Raw genomic sequence first — 20179 nt, forward strand, 5'->3', positions numbered from 1 at the left:
AGAGTAATGCTTCTTAATAAAAGAGGAATGTAAAATTAATAAAAAAAATTATGATATTGGTACACTTAAATAAAACAAATAATTGCCCTCTAATAGTAAAAAGAAAAAAGTTAATTTTAAAAAGGGACGAGAGAAGAAAATAGGAGAAAAAAAAAATAAAAATAATAATGAATAAATAAAATGAGTAATAATAAAAAGTAAAAATGAGGAAGTGTGACTATGAATTAATTTTATATTTATTAAAGTTTATAACAGAATTTCTCAGAATGGAGCAGTCTGGGCTTCAGTCTTCGGGTTGAGGTTGGGTTTCCCAGGTCGTAGGTCACTGCTCCTTTAACTGTCGGCAACTGGGAGTGGAACTTCATGAACCGTTTTTGCAATTGGCTATTTCTTATGAACCAAGGAACATTAACTGCGATTCTTAGGACTTTGAAAGGATTGTAGTTTTTTTTTTCGTGAGGGACGCCGCTCCCCAGACTTCACAGCCGTACATCAGCAGTGGGCTGAGGATTGTTTTAAATATAAGAACATTTGTTTCTGGTTTTAGTTTGGAATTTCTGTTTAGGATAGGATATAGCATTGCTAAACTTGCATAAGTTTGAGTTAGTTTGATGTTGATAATTTAAAGAGTTAATTATACTTTATATATAAAATTTTATCAGCAACCTGAAGATGGGGGATAATCCCGAAACGTTGTTGTTTTATGTGAAATAAATTGTTGTATTCAAGCAAGGAAGATTGTGTCATTCTCCAAATTCATATTGATTCTAGGAACTCGTTACGGCCAACATATGCTTAATTATTTATCTGTTATGGTAGTTAGGATTGCGTATTAGCATGTTTTCTTTTGGCTACAGAAGTATTAATAATACCAGTTTTACGTAAGCTTAGGTCGGGTCAGTGGCCCTTTATCTCTCTACGTGGTCAGTAGTTGCCAGCAGGTTGGCCAACCCTGACACTCGTCATTCCACGGCGGGCGGCTCACCTCTTCCAAGAAGACATCTCACACATCGTGGGGCCCCACCACCCAGGGTGAAACATAGACTATTTATTTATTTTTTTAAGTCGCATAGACAAAACCCACATTTTGTTGTTTTTTAATTAGTAAAATTAATTTTTATTTGTATTTTCAGAAGTTAATTTTTTTTTTATGTCTTTATGACAAAATAAAGCGGTAACAAAATTCGACAAAATAATTTTTTTTTTCATTACCTTTCACGGTTGGGCTAGTAAAGGTTCATTTTGAACCCCTACCCGCTATAACATTTGGTCAACTCGGGCCAGATATTGTTTTTGAATTTTTAACACATTTAGTCCAAGCCAGATCGGATATATTTTTTGATTAATTTTTGTCAAGGTCCTCCGGTAGTCGAATTTTGTTATTGTTCAATTTATTTCATCTTTTTTTAAAAATTATTTTTTATAGAAAAAAGAATTAATTTGTAAGGTGCTCCATTCCTCCATTAATTGATTTTGTTTTTCTCCTCTTCTTTCTTCACTTATTCTCTTCCAGTTTCCTTTTTATACATATTATTTACCTATAAAATAAAAATGGACATACCAGGAGATATCAAAATTCAATTTGAAAAACTGAAAGAGAAATTAAATTTCAATTTATCCCAGGAACAGTGGTTGGATTATCGTAAAGCGAATGAACGACTGAGGTCCCCTCGCACTTTTCATTCAAAAGCTGAGGAAATGCTTCACCAGATAGACCTACCAACTGATGAAAGGCAGAATATAAGCATCTCCTACATGCCAAAGCACGATTCCGCCGAAGTCTACGGGCGACTCAAACTGGCATGTGGTCGTATCAAGAAAGATTGCCCTGAACCCCAGCTTAGAGCTGCTGCACTAAAAATAATTTATGAGCTATACCCCATAGAGCAATGGCTACACATTTATACCGATAGGTATAATAGGTATTAATTAATTTATACCGATAGGTCTGGTATTAACAAGAGAGCTGGAGCAGGTGTATACTCAATCAACTTCCAATTGTCATTTCCCGTTGGAGCTGGATGTGATAATTATGATGCAGAAATTCAGGCTATCTGCTTTGCGATGGAAGCCACTATTGAATGCAATAACAAGCCGTAGTACAAAAATTAACAACACCAGGTGCCGCAGAGTCACCCACGGAAGAAAAGTGCAGAAACATGGCTGTTATCATGAAGAAAAGAGGAAGGGTATGCAGGTATGCAGATATACCTCTGCAGTGGATACCAGGCCATGTTGGCGTAGATGGTAATGAGCAAGCTGACAAGTTGGCTAAACTTGGTTGTGCAGAGAACCAGCCTGTTCTACCATTTTCCTACAGAACCGTGAAATCACTTATAAGCTCTTATTGTAAGGACAGAACAAGTGCTAGACACAAAGTTCAAGCGGAAGGAAAGAAGTGGGAGAGCCTACTGGATAAGGAAAATCGAATCCCCGGCAATCTTAGCAGAGCTGAGAGAGTGGCCTGTTTTCGGCTAGTAACAGGACATGATTTGCTCCAAAAACACCTCCATCGAATTGGCATCGTAGATTCCCCGAAGTGTCCTCTATGCAACATGGGATACATGGATGGGGACCATCTTTTGGCGTGTGTTGGTCTAGAGGATGTTGAGCGGGATGCGGACCAACTAAAAGGAAGAGTAAAATTGTATTGGGCTGTGAGAGGGAAAATGGCGTAATACCCCACTTCCTGTGGCGTAGGGGGAAAAAAAAATGTATCCCAGATTAAATCATGTACTTCTCAAGGGCGAGGTACTGCAAAAGACCCTGAAAAATTATTCTTATTTAAAGGTATGTACTTAGAACTGAGACCTTGTTACACTTCCTTCCGTGAGGCGTACGATGCCCTTAAAGAACTGTAATCCCACTCAAATGTTTCTTTTTTCCTTTTTCCAACTAAAGAAGATATTTCCCTCTTTAAATCCGTGAAGAAATATTATTATGAAGGTCTTGCCATCCATGAACAGTACATGAACCCCACTCCTATGGATCCTCTTGCCTCTGCAGCCTTAAAGGCTCATATCAGTTATCTTCACTCGGTATCACTAGTCAATCTTTCCTCGCCAATGACAGCCAAGACCCATACTAGTCCTCATTATATCAACAATAGCATAATTACAAAGTGTCAAAGCTTTAAGAGAGTCCTCAATAACCATCGTTATAATTTAGGTACAGTTGAAGGAACACTTCAGCCAACCAGTAATTCAAAAGATCTTCCTCAAAACTCTGGAGTCGCAGGCACCCCTACACGCCGTAACAGAACTCCTCCAGTAGAAGATCATTAATTTAAGAGTAAAATATCTAATTTCAACTGTTTCGGTAATATCCATAGTGAGATTGGACAACCACCATGTGGTTAGGTAAGTTGAAAAATTAATTAAGCACGAATTGTAAACTCACCAAAAATTTATTGAACGTCCATTGACAAATGGAAAGTCCAAGAAAATTGCCGAATTGCTTGATTGAATATTTTGCGGCGCCCTTATAACGGCACCAGGGCGCCGCGGCGCACACTTTGGTTCTGTTGATGACTGAATCTATATTTACCTTTCATTATCAATTTAAACTTAATAAAACCTTTTGGGTCAACATTAACAAAATCTTTTGTCGTCATTCGATTGTTTAGGCAGATCTTTCACCAACACCACAATCGAATGGCCGATATCATAGGTTCAAAATATTAAATTTGTCCTTATCTAACAAGAACTTGAAAAGAGGTAAAAAAGTTAAAAAATATTTTTAGAAACTCATAGCTGAGAACGTTGTAATAAAATATTACAAATTGGAATCTTCTCCAGTCAGAAATTAACATTTATCACAAAATATCACTTTTTTCGTTTCATAAACCTTCGAGAGCTGAACGTATGCGTGTAGATCTTCACAAGTAAGGTAAGTGGCGATTATTAGAAACACTAAACTGTAACCAGTCTAATAATTATGTGTTATCACGTAAATTAATTCGGATTTATACCAATTTAGGCCTTGATCTGGGCTAAAAATAACCTATTCATTATTCGTTCATCTCTTCAGACGATAGTTTTAGTCTACACAAGCAAAACAAATAGTGAAGGTTAAAACCCACATGATTTGTTTTCTTTAATATAAAATCACCTTCTTTAATGTAAAATGATCACTGTTTCAATTAAATCACAATTATACACTTCAAATTTCCTATGATCTATGAAAAGTCAGCAGAATCCCATTCAGCAGAGGTTGGAACATATATAGAAAAATTCTCAAAAAAAAGAAAAGAATAATAAATAAATAAAGACACTCATGTTCAGAAAAAAAAAACAAAAACTGAAAAAAGAAAACAACTTTTACAAAATCACAAGACAATAACCAAACATACAATTGATAAGGAAGGTTATATTTGCCGTGAGTAACCTTTATCCACTAAAATCTAATTGACATGCCAGAAAAACAAAATTTAGCTAAGGACAATCTGATATCATGTTATGATTTTCGTTTGTATTCTATGTTCCATGAGAATCGCAAATTAATAGTTACGAACGACATATGATAAACTAAACAAACACACCCACGAAGGTTAACCCACTAAATTACTTCTCCCCGTAGCAATGCCTAAGAGACAAGATAAGGTACGTGAATGGCTAGTAAGATGTAAGGCTCATCACCGATATTGGGATGAAAATGAAATAAAAGATGAGCAAGTTATTCGAACGAATAATAAGAGAAAAACTATGATTTTAAAGACAAATGAACGGAGCATTATACGAACGGACGGTCAAGTCCATAAATGTCCACCAACGTCAAAGGATAATATTGTTCGAAAGAGAGCTGCCAAAAGACAAAAGGATGCTGAAAGAAAAAACAAATTCTGCCGTCTGATGAAGGAGGCGAGGAAGGATATAAAAAATAAGAAAAAAATATGGAAGAGAGATCCATTTAAGAAATTGCATAAACGTTAAAAAGTAATAAGTCTCTATTTGTCAATAAATAATATAAACTATAAATTATATAGCTTATTTAGTTTCAAGGTAAGAAACCCTAAATACTTCTTTCTTCATTTGTTTCTGTCTTGTGGTCTACTTGTCGGATAAACCATCAATTATCTATAGCATCTTAATTATTTGATATCTCATATCCTTATTTTGTAGATAAATCCATACGAAATTTAGGAGTGGTTTATGTATTCATAAACAACCCCAAATGATACAAAACGGACCAAATTAGAACTAGAGATACAAATAAAATGATTTTCTTTATTCGAAAGAACTATTTCGTCTTTATTAGACTATCAGGTCTAAGTGGTTTTGATAAGAGTTGAAAGGGCAGACATCCAGCTTTCCAAAGGTTGTAGTAACGTAGGATTTGGAAAAAATGCAGAGGAGTTAAGAACGATGGACTGCGGTAGAAAAAAACTCCAAATATATATTGGATTATATTATATATAAATAAATAGTATTTTAAGGGTTTCAGGCGATGCTGAAAACGAATTAATTTGATTTTTCCAACATTAATACGGTAAACGAAAGGGTAGCAGTCTTTCCTGGCAGTTGATGGCTTCATTGTAAAGGACTTCGGCAGTTTCTTTTTTAGAAGATTTTTTGGCCAGGCCAGTAGACGGCTTCGGATAAAGAACACTTTTAATTAATCATGATGGGGTCACCAGAGTATTGAGGTTGGTTAATATTAGCTCTGGGAGGCCTCCTACCCTATGGCCATTAATATTATAAAGAAAAGGTAGTATATATAAATAGTGGTTAACCAAAAGGGAATCAGTCTTTGTTACTCAATGCTGGAGAGAACCAATCTCTCTCCAACCAAAAATATTGTTTGTAAGGAAAGGGTTACCTTAGCGGAGGTCCAACAAAAGAATAAGTTAGAAGGAACCTAAGGGGTACCTGTCTTTATAACTTTCTGGATCAACTGAAGGAAGGTGGAAGACATTAATTCAACAACTCCAAATAATACTTGTGGAATATGCAGTCATCCTGGTAGAGCTCTGGGTCTCTATAGGAAACTGTTATCAGCCTCCAGAGTTGAGATCTTATAATAATTCCCAGTAAACATTGATGTAGGGAGGTGTTGAAGTATTGAATTTATGTGGGATCATCCAGGTCTCTGTTGACTGTACAGTGTACTGTAAATTTTCACATCAGAACTAGTGGGGTAGTTGCTTCAATTGTTGTAAATTACTTCATGTAATATGATATTTACATCTTGTATTCTAGGATTATAAACATATTTCAGAATCCTCATTTAAGTAATTATTTTAACTAAGGGGAGTCATGCTGCGTTATGATAGTTGATCCCAACTATTAAAATTGAGCTAATCTTTTATTTTTCTTGCTCCTGTTGTCACTCAGCCATTTAAGACATCATCTTGACCAGCAAATGAAACGCATTAGATTACATGTATTCATTCCAATAGTTCTAATTCCATTATATAAGACATTAAGGGAAAAAAGTAAAAGCTTTAATTTATATTTAATTGTATATTTTAGAACCAGATGCTACAAACAAAATATTGTACTATAGAAAGTTTTCTATCTCAAGCAATGACCTGTATGTATTACAGGTAACATAACTTTTGAAAATTAGAAATAATAGATAATATTACATGTGTGAACAAGCCAAAGGATACAGCACCCAAAATAAATAAAATGTCAAAGAGGGGTGTAAAAAATTCAAACACACAGGTAACTTGTATAGTAAAATTTATTAAGTAAAGAGTATTTGTTCAGAAGAAATAAAATAACTAAATAAAAAATCAGAAGATATTTTTTTTTTTTTTATTATTGGCTATTTGAGGCAGCTTTTGTTAGGTTTCTTTTACTATTAATTAATTTGACATAATTACCCAGTAAGGTGATGAAACAGTCTATTTAGTGAAACGGATGTTCAGAATAATCAAGGGGAAGTTAGAATAGCAGTGCAATTTAATGGAACTATCTACAACAAGGCTAAGCACAATGTTTGCTGAAAACTACGTATAAATTCTAAATGTCAATAGCCATCAAAATTCCCCTTTTTTGCAATTGAAAAAGTTATTTACTAAGACAGGGCTTCGCATGCGATTGACATTTTTATGCTAGCTGAGGCGATAAGCAATATTAGATAAATCTGCTCGCCGCAAGTACAAGTACATCAATATATACTTCAAAACCTGATATCTGTTTACAACACAATATATTTTTTTTCAGAGACATTTAATTAAAATTGATTCACAAAATGAAGCCATATTCTGAAACAACCTTCAGAGTATACTATAGGTAATATATAATATATTTGTAGGTATGAATATAATCCCATGCATTCATGAACATTTTCATTAAAAGCTTTACTTACATCAATTATAATAAAATATACATACTCGAATTATATACACATCTTAATGATAAATATATTAGTGATTTGAAATACAGAATTTTTTTATTATTCTATCATAATTATAATACATTTAAGAGTTAGCATTTATGTTTAAATGCACTTAACTGATATATTTTGTATGTGTGTATACATATATACATCTATATGTATACACCATAAATTTATATTTATAATTAGAATAAATATTTTAATACAATAAATATCGATAATTTATTCCCATTTTTCATTTGAAGGAACACATAGCCATGCATGAGGGATAATGATCAAATTATAAAAAAAAAATTCACTCGAAAACATCTCATTATGCCTAAGATTACAGTACAAATATCTGTAAGAAAATAGTTCTTCGAATACATTAGAAAGTATTTCTTTATCAGGTCATAAGCTAGGAACGAAACAACACCTAAAGACTAAATTAACAAAAATAAAGAAAAATAATGATAATAAATAAAAACTAATAAAAACACCAATTTAACACTTAACAATAATATATAATAAAGAATCCAATATCACAGCTCTAAATTATTACAAAAAATTTTAACTTTTTTTTTTTTAATTTTTATAAATATTTTTCTTAAATATACTATTTTTTGACAATAAAATGAAATATATATATATATATTTTCTAAATATACAATCGTCGACAAGAAAAGAAAATATATTAATGATATTTGGGTGGGATGATGTATACTGCAAAGCATTGCTTACTTCTTCCCGAGGCTGACTAACCTGGTGATGACAGGCCTCGATTGCTGTGGGGCTAGGTTGTTATTCTTGACTATGTCTTCTTTCAGGCAGCTTTCTTTTGCGCCCCTGTAAAACATCAAATCCACATTGATTTAGATTGAGAACATGATAATCCCACAACTTTTAATACTCTAAATATCACTTGAATAAAAATAAAAGATTTATACTTTTATTAATTTTCACAATACTAACAAGGGTTATCAAAGACCCTAGTTTCAATACCATAAGAGGCTAATACACAGTACTTAGTCCTCAGTAATATTTCACTGTAATTCTTATATATTGTTATTCTAAAAACTGTATCACAAAATAAATTGAAAGTTTTTGTACTAAGTAAAAAGATAATCCCCAGTTATTTTTTAAAAATAAGTGTAATACGGAGGAAAAGGTATAAATAATTAGGAGTAAGCTAAATTCTATATATGTTTTAGGAGGAATTATTACATACATCTTCAGAAGAATCCAGAAATATAAGTTGCTGAATATGTTCGAAATGATAACTAAAATAGAATTTAAATTAAAAAAAAAAATAACACCACTTTATTGTTATTGCAGTTAATATTATAGAGACTTTAACCTACTTCTATTCCAACCATACTTAAGAGATCTGCAAACTTTATTTCAACAATTTTTACACCGAGAATCTCAATTAGGCAAGAAGTGAAAACAACTGAAAAGAAAATGTTTACATAATTATCATCAAATCCAAATTTTAAGAGGAAAAAATATATTTAAGGCAAAATAATCTTGGTAATTGTTTTAGCATTTTCCATGAAGTTTCTACTTCAATTTAACAAAACTTTCAAAATGTGATCTAGAATGTAGGATTCAAAGGGGAAGCCAGTAAATATGTCCAGACCTTACCAACTTGCACTTCTATCATCTTCATTAAAATTTTGTTATTAAGTCTATTACATATTTGTCTAATTTATTTCTACCTATGACAAGACATAAGTTTTAACCTTGCTTTATATCTCTAATCAAAATTTAATTTGACCTAAGCTTTAGAATAATAGATCGCCATTATTTCAAAGCAGAGGCCAAATGAAATGAAAAGAAATATAATCTTTATTCTGGGACCAAGTCTGTTAAGAACAAGAGCAGTTAACTATTATTGCTTACGATATGGCATATAACCTTGGTATATAAAGGAGTTCTATTTCTAATGATCAGATTGTTTACATATAAAGTTTAAATTTTAACAGAAGAATGAGATTTAAGGAGGTGGAGAAATAGCTGATATTTTAGGGAAGTTAGAGAAGAGGTATTACAGAAAGAAATAGGCAAGGAATTCCAAAAGGCAAAAAAACGGACAAGAAAGGACCTGTCAAAGAAAGCAGTTCTATGTATTGACTCATAAATATCGACTGCTTGGGTTCTGGTGTTCAAGGAGTGGATGGAGGAATGTAAGGTAAAGATTTCAGTGGTATAGCACGGTTTATGATTCCATGAGGATTGGAATATGAAATAACCAAGGATTATTATAGCCATTGGAAAGTAGGAATAAAGATAAAGCCACTGTAAGTCAGTATAATAGCCAGAGCGTGCATGGATCAGGGAACCCTCGAAAATAAATCTTATAAAGACACTTTCATTTTCTCTTAAGTTCATGAGTCCTCCATAAACCAGGCAACTGTAACCAAAATGAGGGAAAATAAGATAAGATATAAGTAACTGGGGGATTTTTAAACACATGGATTGGAGGAATCTATGGAACTTTTGAGAATAATAATGGATTTTCCGAGTATTTCTGATTCAGGGTCACTCCAGGATAGGTGGGACCGTGTGTAGCTGATGGAGATAAGTTGACTGCCTCATAACTGCAACAGTGTCGGTTTGAATCAGGCCTGAGGGGTCAACTTTTTTCATTTCTGTGAAATCCCGATCATGAATCATGCGATCCCACGAAATGAAAACTGGACCATGGTTAGAATAAGTTGGTGGCCTCTGTTTAATTAAAATTTTGGAAAAAAATAAAATTTAACATTCACCTATTTTGGTACTAAATATGGCATGCATATGATAAAGTGGTATGAATCCTGAAGTATCAGTTCAACCCAAATTACAAAGTATAAAGAATTTATAAACATTTCAGAGAAATGTTGAAAAATGACCTCTCAATCAGGATTGTGAAATTATTTTTACTCATGTTTGCAAATGAAAGCAAAATTTAAAAATTGAATTCATGATTCACTTCAATATTTCTTTTACCTCTTAATGCAAAACCTCCAATACATAATAAAAGGTTTTAACAATAAGCAATTGCCTTAGTGCATCAAAGAACGATAAGACTTTATGATTCTTCTTTTATTTATATAATAGCTCATAATACCCATATTAATAATATAACCATTAACAAACGGTAAAATAATTTTCATACCTTAAACAGGATACATATTTTTTGAAATATTTGATATAAATATATCATGGAAAATAATTAATGGCATGTTTTAAGTGAAAGAAGAGGATGGAAATGGATACTGAGCTATTTCTAGCTTCATGATCGGATGAGTCTTTTTCAAAATAAAGTAATGTTAATGAAAACACAACAGCACATGTATGAATGGCAGTAGAGGGATAAATGGAATGTAATAAGGAACCACATCAAAACCACCCTGCATAATACAATCCTTGAAAACCTTATCAAAATCTGAATAATGATAGTAGGTGTCAAACCTGTTGTATGGATTTTAATACACTGGGCTGTTTGTAGCCCGAGAGAGTTAACCCGGGAGAAGTACAGCCTTGTGCATTTTGCTCATCATAAATAAATGTCTATATTTTCCTATTATTTCATCCGTTTGGTTTAAACTTTTGTCTACCTTCTGTTAACTCTCTGATGTTGTTATTGCCGCTTATTTATGTTACACTCTCTTTTACCTCCCCACCTATACTCAATTAAATTTTTCTCTGGCCTCCTTTTAGCGGTAAGACTTAATTTTCTCTCACCAGTACACTCCTAACATGACACCTTATTTTTTTAGAAGAGCAATTTGCTCACCTTCTTATTTTAAATCATTATCTGAGACAAGAGCATCTTAGATCTTTAACGAAATTTGGATTTTTCACCCCCTGATGGAAGACCTACAATTTCCAATTGCATTGAAAGGAATCATAAAGATTTTAGATTAATTTTTATCATCATCACATGCAATTATTAAAAAAAAAAATAGTACAAATTCTCCACCATGCCATGAGGTGAATGCTCATGGGACACCTCCTATGGGACAAAAAAGTAGGACACTCCTGCCAGGTTAAAGCATCAACCCTGACTGCCTCATGACCGCATGAGTTTGATGGTTCAAATCCAGCCGGAGGGGGAGGGGAAGGGTTGACTTTTATTTTGTGGCAGTTCCACGAAATAAAAAAAAGAAAAAAGGATTTAACTACAAACAGACATACAACCAAATTTTACCATGATGTACAAAATGTAAAAAGTGAGTGGAAATTCACGATTTTTAGGACACTTTTTTGTTCATTTCCTGCATAAATGGAAAGCTATAATACCATTGGTAGAGCACAAACTTAATATGTTTACTTATTGCAAGAAATTCCAGCACCAAAATAATGAACAAAGAAATAAAATACAATAGTCATATATTAAATTTAAAAATGTTGCTTAATTTTATTTTAAATTAATTAATTAACTAAATTATTTTTATTTTTATCATGGAACAAAAATATGCTATGATTTTAATACTTAAAAATAATCATTTAAGTTAATTTTACTCAATGCACCATTCGAGAGATATCTTGTCTTAACCATCATTTCGTAGAATACTTGTACAACGTTTTCCCAAAATTAATAAATTCTCACAAGATATCTCTTGAAAGAAGCATTTTTTTTTTTATTTTTTATAATGGCATAAGGTTTGTTTTTTTTTTCATAGCTTAAGCATCAACATCTTGTTTATTGATGAGTGTTATTCAGTATGTATAAAAATAATAGAGTAAAAAAGGAAGGTTCATTAAGTTGGATTTTAATCATAATTATCTGACAAATATACTTTCTTATGTCTAAAATTGACCCAAAATAATCTTAAAATTATTAAGAAACCAGGTAAACTTTTACTTGGATCCATGTGAAAATTGCAAGAACTTATCGCAGGATCAATAATAAATCTTTTTCTGATGTCCAATATGTTTTTAAGATTAAACCATTGTTATTAATTTATTTGATTTTAGAAAAGATTGGGGCAAACATTCAGCAACTTTACCTAGACAACTTTTCAGCCAATAAGATCATATTAAACTCAACAAAAACAAAATAGGAATTAATAGCATCAGGAAACTCTAAAAAATAACTTTTGAAATGTATGGATATCTATCACAGAGTATATAAGTATTCTAAACATTCAACTTTTAGAAAGTGCTGAGACTACTAATTGCTCCTCTTGTCGTGATACACTGAAAATGATGGATGATATACCCTCAAACCTGTTTATGCATTAATCTTTTGTGCTTTATTTATTTTTTTCAATTGAGAAATCTTCTGTAAACATGGACACTGTCTGATAAGAATAAAAATCATGTTCATTGCCTTATTTAAGGTTTAAAAAATTATAATGAAAACTATTGCCTAAATTATTCGGGCCATATACAGAATAATCTTAGGGAAAGGTAGATGGTAAAATCTTACCGTAATAATACAAATTTAAAATTATCAATTTATGACAATCATATAATAATAAAATATATAAATCGTAAGTGTGGTGAAAAAATGTATTTTTTCATTTATTTATTTTTTATTATATAATAATCTATAAAATGTTGTCACATTTTCAAGGAACAGGATCAAAATTACAATCAATTTTTACTTCAGATCTTTGGACTAATTTTCTTTTTTCCCCTAGGCTTCCAATGTTATTCATAAAATAAAAATGTTTTCATACAATATATTTCATATATTAATGCAACCAGCTATCTATCATGTCCTAGATAAAGACAAAAAAAAACCTGACCCAAAAAAATATTTTACACCTACTCCTTAAGTTTTGATATATTATTTAGTCTGATTTTTTTTTTTTTTTTATGATCCCTATCTACCACATAAAACCAGGTTGGAGTGTACCATTATCCATTTATTTATCTATATATTCAAATATTAATTGATTTTTTGATAAATTACACAAGATTTTTTTTTTTTATGTCTAGATCAAAAAAATAAAATAAATAAAAGTGATTTAAATCCTGAGGAATGGACATGTCCTACCGAATGGTTTGTTGCCAACAAGCTAGCTGGCACGTTGTCCTCTCATGTTAATTTTGTTTTTTTGTGACTGGACTGCTACTTCTATGTTGGAGTAGCTTCTCAGTTGCCCTCATGAAGTAGAGTGGACACCGTTTCTAAATGAAAAGGCTTACACAATTCAACGATAATATCACTTCACCTCTCATTATAGAGATCAACCTTTGCAACATGCTAATAATCTAATACCAGATTTTTATGCCATTGAAAGTATTCAGAATATTTAGTGACTACGCAGAGTATTCAATCTTAATATGTTCCTGATAAGTTGTGAGAAAAAGTTCATTTTATATAAGTGTAGTTTAACATCTTGACTCTTACCTGATTATTATTGACCATGGACTATAATGGCACTAAGGGTTATTTAATGCATAAAAATCTGGTATCTATTGCAGCTAATAATAAGTAAAATACAATAAATTATTTTAAAACTTACAAGTATCTAGTAATATCTTCAATGTCGACAAGCATCGAGTCTTGGGACATATGCAGTTCATCCCTTTCCATTAAGAATTTAACGAGACTTTCATTCAGAACTGCAAATCATTAAAAAAAAAAATTATAAATATAAATTCTGAATTCAGATACAAATCAATTGCGTTATTGTTTGTACTTACTCTCTATTTGAGTATGTAGATCATTTACAATAACCTGCAATTGTGCTACGTTCATGTCGGTCAACATTTGGCGACTAAGCCTTCTTCTATCTTCAGGAAATTTGATTCCAACCTGGAAGAAAAAAAGTTTGATAGTGACAAATTATGTGCAAGACAATTTATGTATTTTTAACAATTTGCTTTTTGAATGGAATTCACAGGAGTGGTAAAATCCATTGATAAAATTCAAGTAAAATTTAAAAAAGGACAAGAAATTAAAAACAGTTATTAAGAGCTATATAAAACATTAACTACATATGTACAATGAAATTGTAACATTAAATAAATATAGCACCATAAACAATATTACTCAGGACTAAAAAAAAATAGTAAAGAAAGATGAATTAATTGAAAGCTCATAAGAAAAACAAGATAATGGGAGAAAAGGAATTTAATTTATTAACACAAACACATTTGATCCAAATTAACTTTCAACATTTATTTCCAAAAACATTCCGTTTCGGCCCTCAGGCCATTTTCAAGGAGACAACTTTTAAAAATTTGTTTTAAATTAATTACATTATTTTCCCACAACATATTATGTTTTTGACTATACCTAAAATATTGATGTCATATTCTCTAAAAAATTTTCCTGCAGGCTAATTGCTCATGTCATATGTTTAAAACAAATTAAATATTAAAATAATATCATAACAGTTTCAAACATTGCTTTTAAATGGATTATTTGCTTACAAAACTTTTTCACATAAATTATTTTCTCTATTTATTCTTACTAATACCATTCATACCAGAACCTACCTTCAACAGGTTAGGACCCCCTGTTATCACCTTCTCACTCAAAATAATTTTATTACAATTTAATTAACATTCAATTTTAATTTTTTTACTTATAACTTACCATTCTCTAAACTCATAATTACTGTATTTTTATTATATAAATATTCCTTTACTTAATATTCTTTCTAAAAGACTAAACCAACATTATTCTGAAATTTTAAGCTAAATAAATATGTAATTATAAGAAAAAAGTTCATATACACCCCCTTTCTTTGAAGAATTTCAAGAATTTGAACATTTATCTTATAAACTAACTTTTTTCTTATATTTACATATTTATTTTGCTTAAAATTTCAGAATAATGTTGGTTTAGTCTTTTAGAATTTGACTTACAATTTACTGTATAATTTATATTTTCTGAAATGTAAATTGATTGAAAAAGAGAGGGCGGGGTATATGAATGTAAAGGAATATATATGTAATAAAAATACAGTAATTATGGGTTTAAAAATAAATAATGTAATTAATTTAAAAAAAAAAATTTTAAAAGTCGTCTCCTTGAAAATGGCCTGAGGGCCGAAATGTTGGAGTGATTTTGGAAATAAATGTTCAGAGTCAATTTGGATCAAATGTGTTTGTGTTAATAAAATAAACCACTCACAAACAATTTATTTTGTCAATATTACTTTGTTTAGGCTCTCTCGGAGCATCTGAGTGATTGGGCTAGTCTGGGAGCGACATCTTTCAGCCTCCATCTGCATTCTCGCCCTCTCCTTTGCCTGCGAAAGGGCGAGCCGTGCCTCAGTCTGAAGCCTAGCCTGTCGACTAAAGAAATCACCTGTGTCACTTTGGAAAAAACCACTAACTGTTTTCAGACTCTGAGGGCCTGAGTGGCAACTGGCATTGATATTTCTAGTACGTCCCTGCGAACAAAAGTAAAAACAGAAATAAGAAATTTTGAGATAACAAATTGTTCGGAAGAAAAACCATAACATCAATGAATTATTGGCTGAACTAACAGGAGTGAGATTAAAAAATAGATACTAATCTTTAAACAAAAAAAGACAATTAAAATATCTATGTTTTTTTTAAATTTTGTATGGATCCATTTTTTAAATAAAGATATTTTTAATGAAAAAATACTAATATTTGTTCTAGACCGATTGTTATCTAAGAATAAGGTTGGAAGGATCCAGTTTTATAGATACCCGCAGATGAATTTAAGATTAATCATTTTTCAATGTTGGAGAGAGATATTTACTTCAATAATATGAAACATCAATCTTTTTAATAATTTTATTAAATAATTATGATTGGATTTTTGGTCCTTATTTTTAATATTTTTATTTCTTATGTGATTGGTAGTTCTGAATAAGTTTTAATATAAAACAACAAAGTTTAAAAAGAAAATAAATTCCTGGTTTCAAAACACAGATTTTTTCAAAACTGGTTTAACAATTTCAGATGTAATTATTACTTATTACTAAGAGGTCTGATTAGCATTGAATACTTCAATTTAAAACTAATGTTGCATGGTCAATCCTGAAACTTGAATATTATCATAATTGTGAGATTAGACTCATGTTTAAACTTAAAATTGAAATTCTTCGACGCTTACAGTGATCACTCAAATCATTGCCCTTAAAACCATAGTTAACATCAATTTTCCTAAACAAAACAGCTGTTTTCTAATTAAAGCAGTAATAATAATGTTATAAATAGGAATATTTAATTTCCAGGAGTTTGTTTCGTGTACTAGTACCGAAAATAAATCAAAATTTTGAGAAGTTAAGAATTTAATTTTTTTTTAAGCTAAGAAAACTATATTCATTTTTTAAAAAAGAATTAAAAATAAGGTACTATTAAACATTTTTTTATTTTCATTTAATCCATCCAGAACATCCTACTAAAATCATATGAAAAAATCTATTTAATTCAGCACCTTTTGCAACATGTGCCTTCAATTTGTTTTCATATATACCATTGTGTTCGCTATAATTTGAATGATTTTAAATTTTAATTGATATGTAACAGTTTTTTTCAATGTTATTTAAATGTTAATAATGGTTAGAATAAATTTAAAAAACATGGGCTCCATTAAAATGTAAGATTTTATTTTATAGTCTGAGGAAAATGATTAAAAACGTGAGTCCCGCATACTACTGCAATGAATGGCGATAGAATCTTAGTAATTTTTGAACTGTCCTTTCACCACATGTTAACTGCTATTAATGTTGAAACATAACGAAGATATGTATACAGCAGTTTACCTTTTTCTCTCCCCAATTTAAACTAAATATCTAAGAATTAAAATATGAAAGTGTTTAATTATCGATAAGTAGCTGTTATTAATCTTTAATATTGCTGGCTGATTGTAAGAAATCTGTTATTTATGAATTAAATAAAATTACATGAAGTTTCATCTGACAAAAAATTCTTTAAGAATATCTTGTAAAAAAATGACTTTCTATGAAAAAGTCCCTTATCCCTATATAAAATAATTTAATATCAGTAAGCTATCAACTCAGTGTTCTGAATAAACTTTTTTCAGCAGAAGTATTAAAAATTATAAGAAGGAATTTAGAAAAATGAGTAAAGCACATATTAATTTTTAAAAAAATGTATCAAGATCACAGAAATGTAACTAAAATACCAAACACAGTATACTTACAACAATTGGGAGATTAAGTGATTTGGGTGGCTCTGGTGGAGACTTGTTGCTTTTAGCTGGTGGTAAAACCTGAGATGTAGTCGGCGGTGCACTTTCAGAACTCGGCGATTCAGTATCTGAACTAGTTTCATTCATAAAGCATATCTGCAGGTTCATTCCTACAAAACAACTTGTTGAATGAGCCAACTGAGGAAAGTCAAATAACTGATCAAAATTATTTCTTAATCTTACCACTCTGGAGTCTTGCTTGAAGGCTCGGTTTCTTGCCTGGTTTGTCACTACCATAATAGTCTTCAGAATCGCACCCAGCAGCAAGTCTTCTGCGTATCTCTTCTCTATCATTTCGCCTCTACAACCAAACCAAGCACAAATATAAATAACATATAACAAATATGTTTTAATCATTTAACACCCAATTAACTCACATTACAATTGATATGTTCATCATCATTCAGTGATATAACTCTAACAAATCTATCTACAATATCAGGTTCTTCATCATCTTCGGCCAATTCATTCTGATATGTTTCGTAATCAATCCAAACCATTTTATTGTCAACGAGTACTGGCCATTTCAGATTTGTCTTATCATTACAAAACTTATTCAAATTAGGAGTAGATATGGTTTTGGACGGACCTTTTCTGGATTGTACATCATTAAAATACAAAGAAATACTGTTAGTTGTATCCGTAAGATTGGATTTGAGATTGTCTAGAGTTTCAGAGGCTTTCAATTTGAAATTTTCCATAGAAAGTGATTCAGTCAGTCTGTTTGAATGTGATCTGATATTAGAGACAAAATTTTCGAACATTTTGTAATGATTGAGGTAAGTTGAAGTATAAAAATAACAATTATAACAATAATAACAGTAAAACAACAATATAAAAATGTTTAAATAGGCAAAAACAAACTGGAAGACACTATCACTATAAGATAACACTATGGCACAACTTTACTACCCTACACTGTTAACCTGCGGTTGTGAAGCCTGGCCGTACTCGAAAATTCCCTTTGCAGGATCAATAGAACGGCTGCGGGAAATTTAGTTTTCCCTTCACAAAATTTAATATATTTCTGTATTATAATAAAAAATGTATCTTAGAAGGGTATATTTTAATCAATTTATAATTTTATAGCTAAATATTCGTTTATAAAAGCGACAAAAGGATATTGTCAAAAAGTGTTGTGAAAGTAGTAACCATAATTTCTACTTTTATTCTTGAAATAAAATAAAAAAATTAATTGGAGTGCTCCAAGCTTATAAAAAGAACTCTTTTTCTATACCTATAAAAAGAAAATCAAATTAGATTTTATTTTATTTTTTTTTTACGATCCAATATTTCTTCCCACACTTCCCCTCACTATATATTTCTAATTAGTATACGAATACTTCATCTCATACTTAACAATTCATTTCATTCAAGGTATAGTGAAAATTCATTTTAAAAAAAGATTGAGTCATCGAGTGGTTGATGTCATATCTTCCACATTCCAAATTGGCATGTACTGCACGGGAGTCTTCTTCGATGTTGAACAAGCTTTTGATCGAGTCTGGCATCCAGGTCTGCTCTATAAACTTCGTCAATTCCTTCCCACTACATATTTCCTTATAATCCGCTCCTACCTCACTGATATAGAACCTTTAAAGTGAATCATAACCTAGCCTACTCATCTCTCTTTTCTCAGTCCGCCGGTGTTCCTCAAGGTAAGTATCTTAGTTGCCATTCTTTATACGGTTTATACAGCTGACATCCCAACCCACCCTAACACAGTCCTAACAACATACGCTGACACATGTATACTGTCTGTAAACAACGACTCAACTAATGCATCACAAACACTACAGACTTACTTGACAAACGCTCTAAACTTCACATTCACTACAATAAATTAGTATACACTACGATAATCAGACCAATTTGGACATATAGAATTGAGCTCTGGGGCTCCACCAAACCATCAAATTTTTCCCGCATCCAATCCTTACAATCCAAAATCCTACGTAAAATCCTCGATGCTCCTAATTTATTACGTTACAAATAAACTCATCCACAAAAGACCTTAACATCCCATTCGTTGCAGATTTGGCCCAAAACAGATATGCGTCTTTTCATTCCAAACTCCTTAAGCGTCCTAACCTTAATATTTCACCCTTCTTAATATTTATTCTTAATATTTCACCCTTAACAATCCCTGATAATCCTCCGAGGCGTCTGAAAAGAGGATGGCCACGGGGCCTTCTAATTTAAATTAATTTTTGAAGTACCACAAATGGGTGGTTCCTTCCCAAGATTTTCACGTGTATATGAAACATACAGTATATTTACTTATTGTATCATTTTGTACAGTTGTAAATTAAATAAAATAAATAAATAAAAAAAAAAATATTAAATGTAGAGACGCAGTGGACGCTAAATAATTTTTATGTAAATGGAACGAAATCTTAATGAGGAAAATATGTTCATAACATTCCTCCCGTTATTAATCACTTTACTATCTAAATCCCATGATAATGCAACAAAAACTTTAGTATATTTTTATATAGCTATCTGAAAACTAAGTTGGGTACGAACACTAAGATTTCGGGATACTACATCGGTAAAACCGGTCTCAAACTTGAAATATGGAAATAATTTTATGATATTGACAATCGACCTGGGGGGAAATGACCTACAATTCGAATACCGTTGTGTTATTTGACACTTGAGAAATACAAGTAATAATTTAAAATGTAATTTATTTTTTAAAATATTGATGATATT

At 31.1% G+C, this 20179-nt stretch overlaps 1 protein-coding gene across 1 annotated transcript in view; it reads right to left on the reverse strand.

The window, feature by feature from the left end:
- Positions 1 to 6666: 6666 nt before the first annotated feature.
- The window catches only part of Schip1 (Schwannomin interacting protein 1), a 229212-nt gene continuing 215699 nt past the window's right edge, over positions 6667 to 20179 (reverse strand). The window contains exons 8-13 of the mRNA XM_014424992.2: positions 17648 to 17765; positions 17417 to 17574; positions 15432 to 15668; positions 13969 to 14080; positions 13788 to 13887; positions 6667 to 8169 (exon numbers count right to left, since the gene is read on the reverse strand). Coding sequence (XP_014280478.1) covers positions 8061 to 8169; positions 13788 to 13887; positions 13969 to 14080; positions 15432 to 15668; positions 17417 to 17574; positions 17648 to 17765 — 834 coding nt within the window. The 3' untranslated portion in view covers positions 6667 to 8060. The remainder of the gene's footprint in view (positions 8170 to 13787; positions 13888 to 13968; positions 14081 to 15431; positions 15669 to 17416; positions 17575 to 17647; positions 17766 to 20179) is intronic.

Source organism: Halyomorpha halys, unplaced genomic scaffold (genome assembly GCF_000696795.3).
Source record: "Halyomorpha halys isolate HHAL.00 unplaced genomic scaffold, Hhal_1.1 Scaffold489.1, whole genome shotgun sequence".
Lineage (NCBI taxonomy): Eukaryota > Metazoa > Arthropoda > Insecta > Hemiptera > Pentatomidae > Halyomorpha > Halyomorpha halys.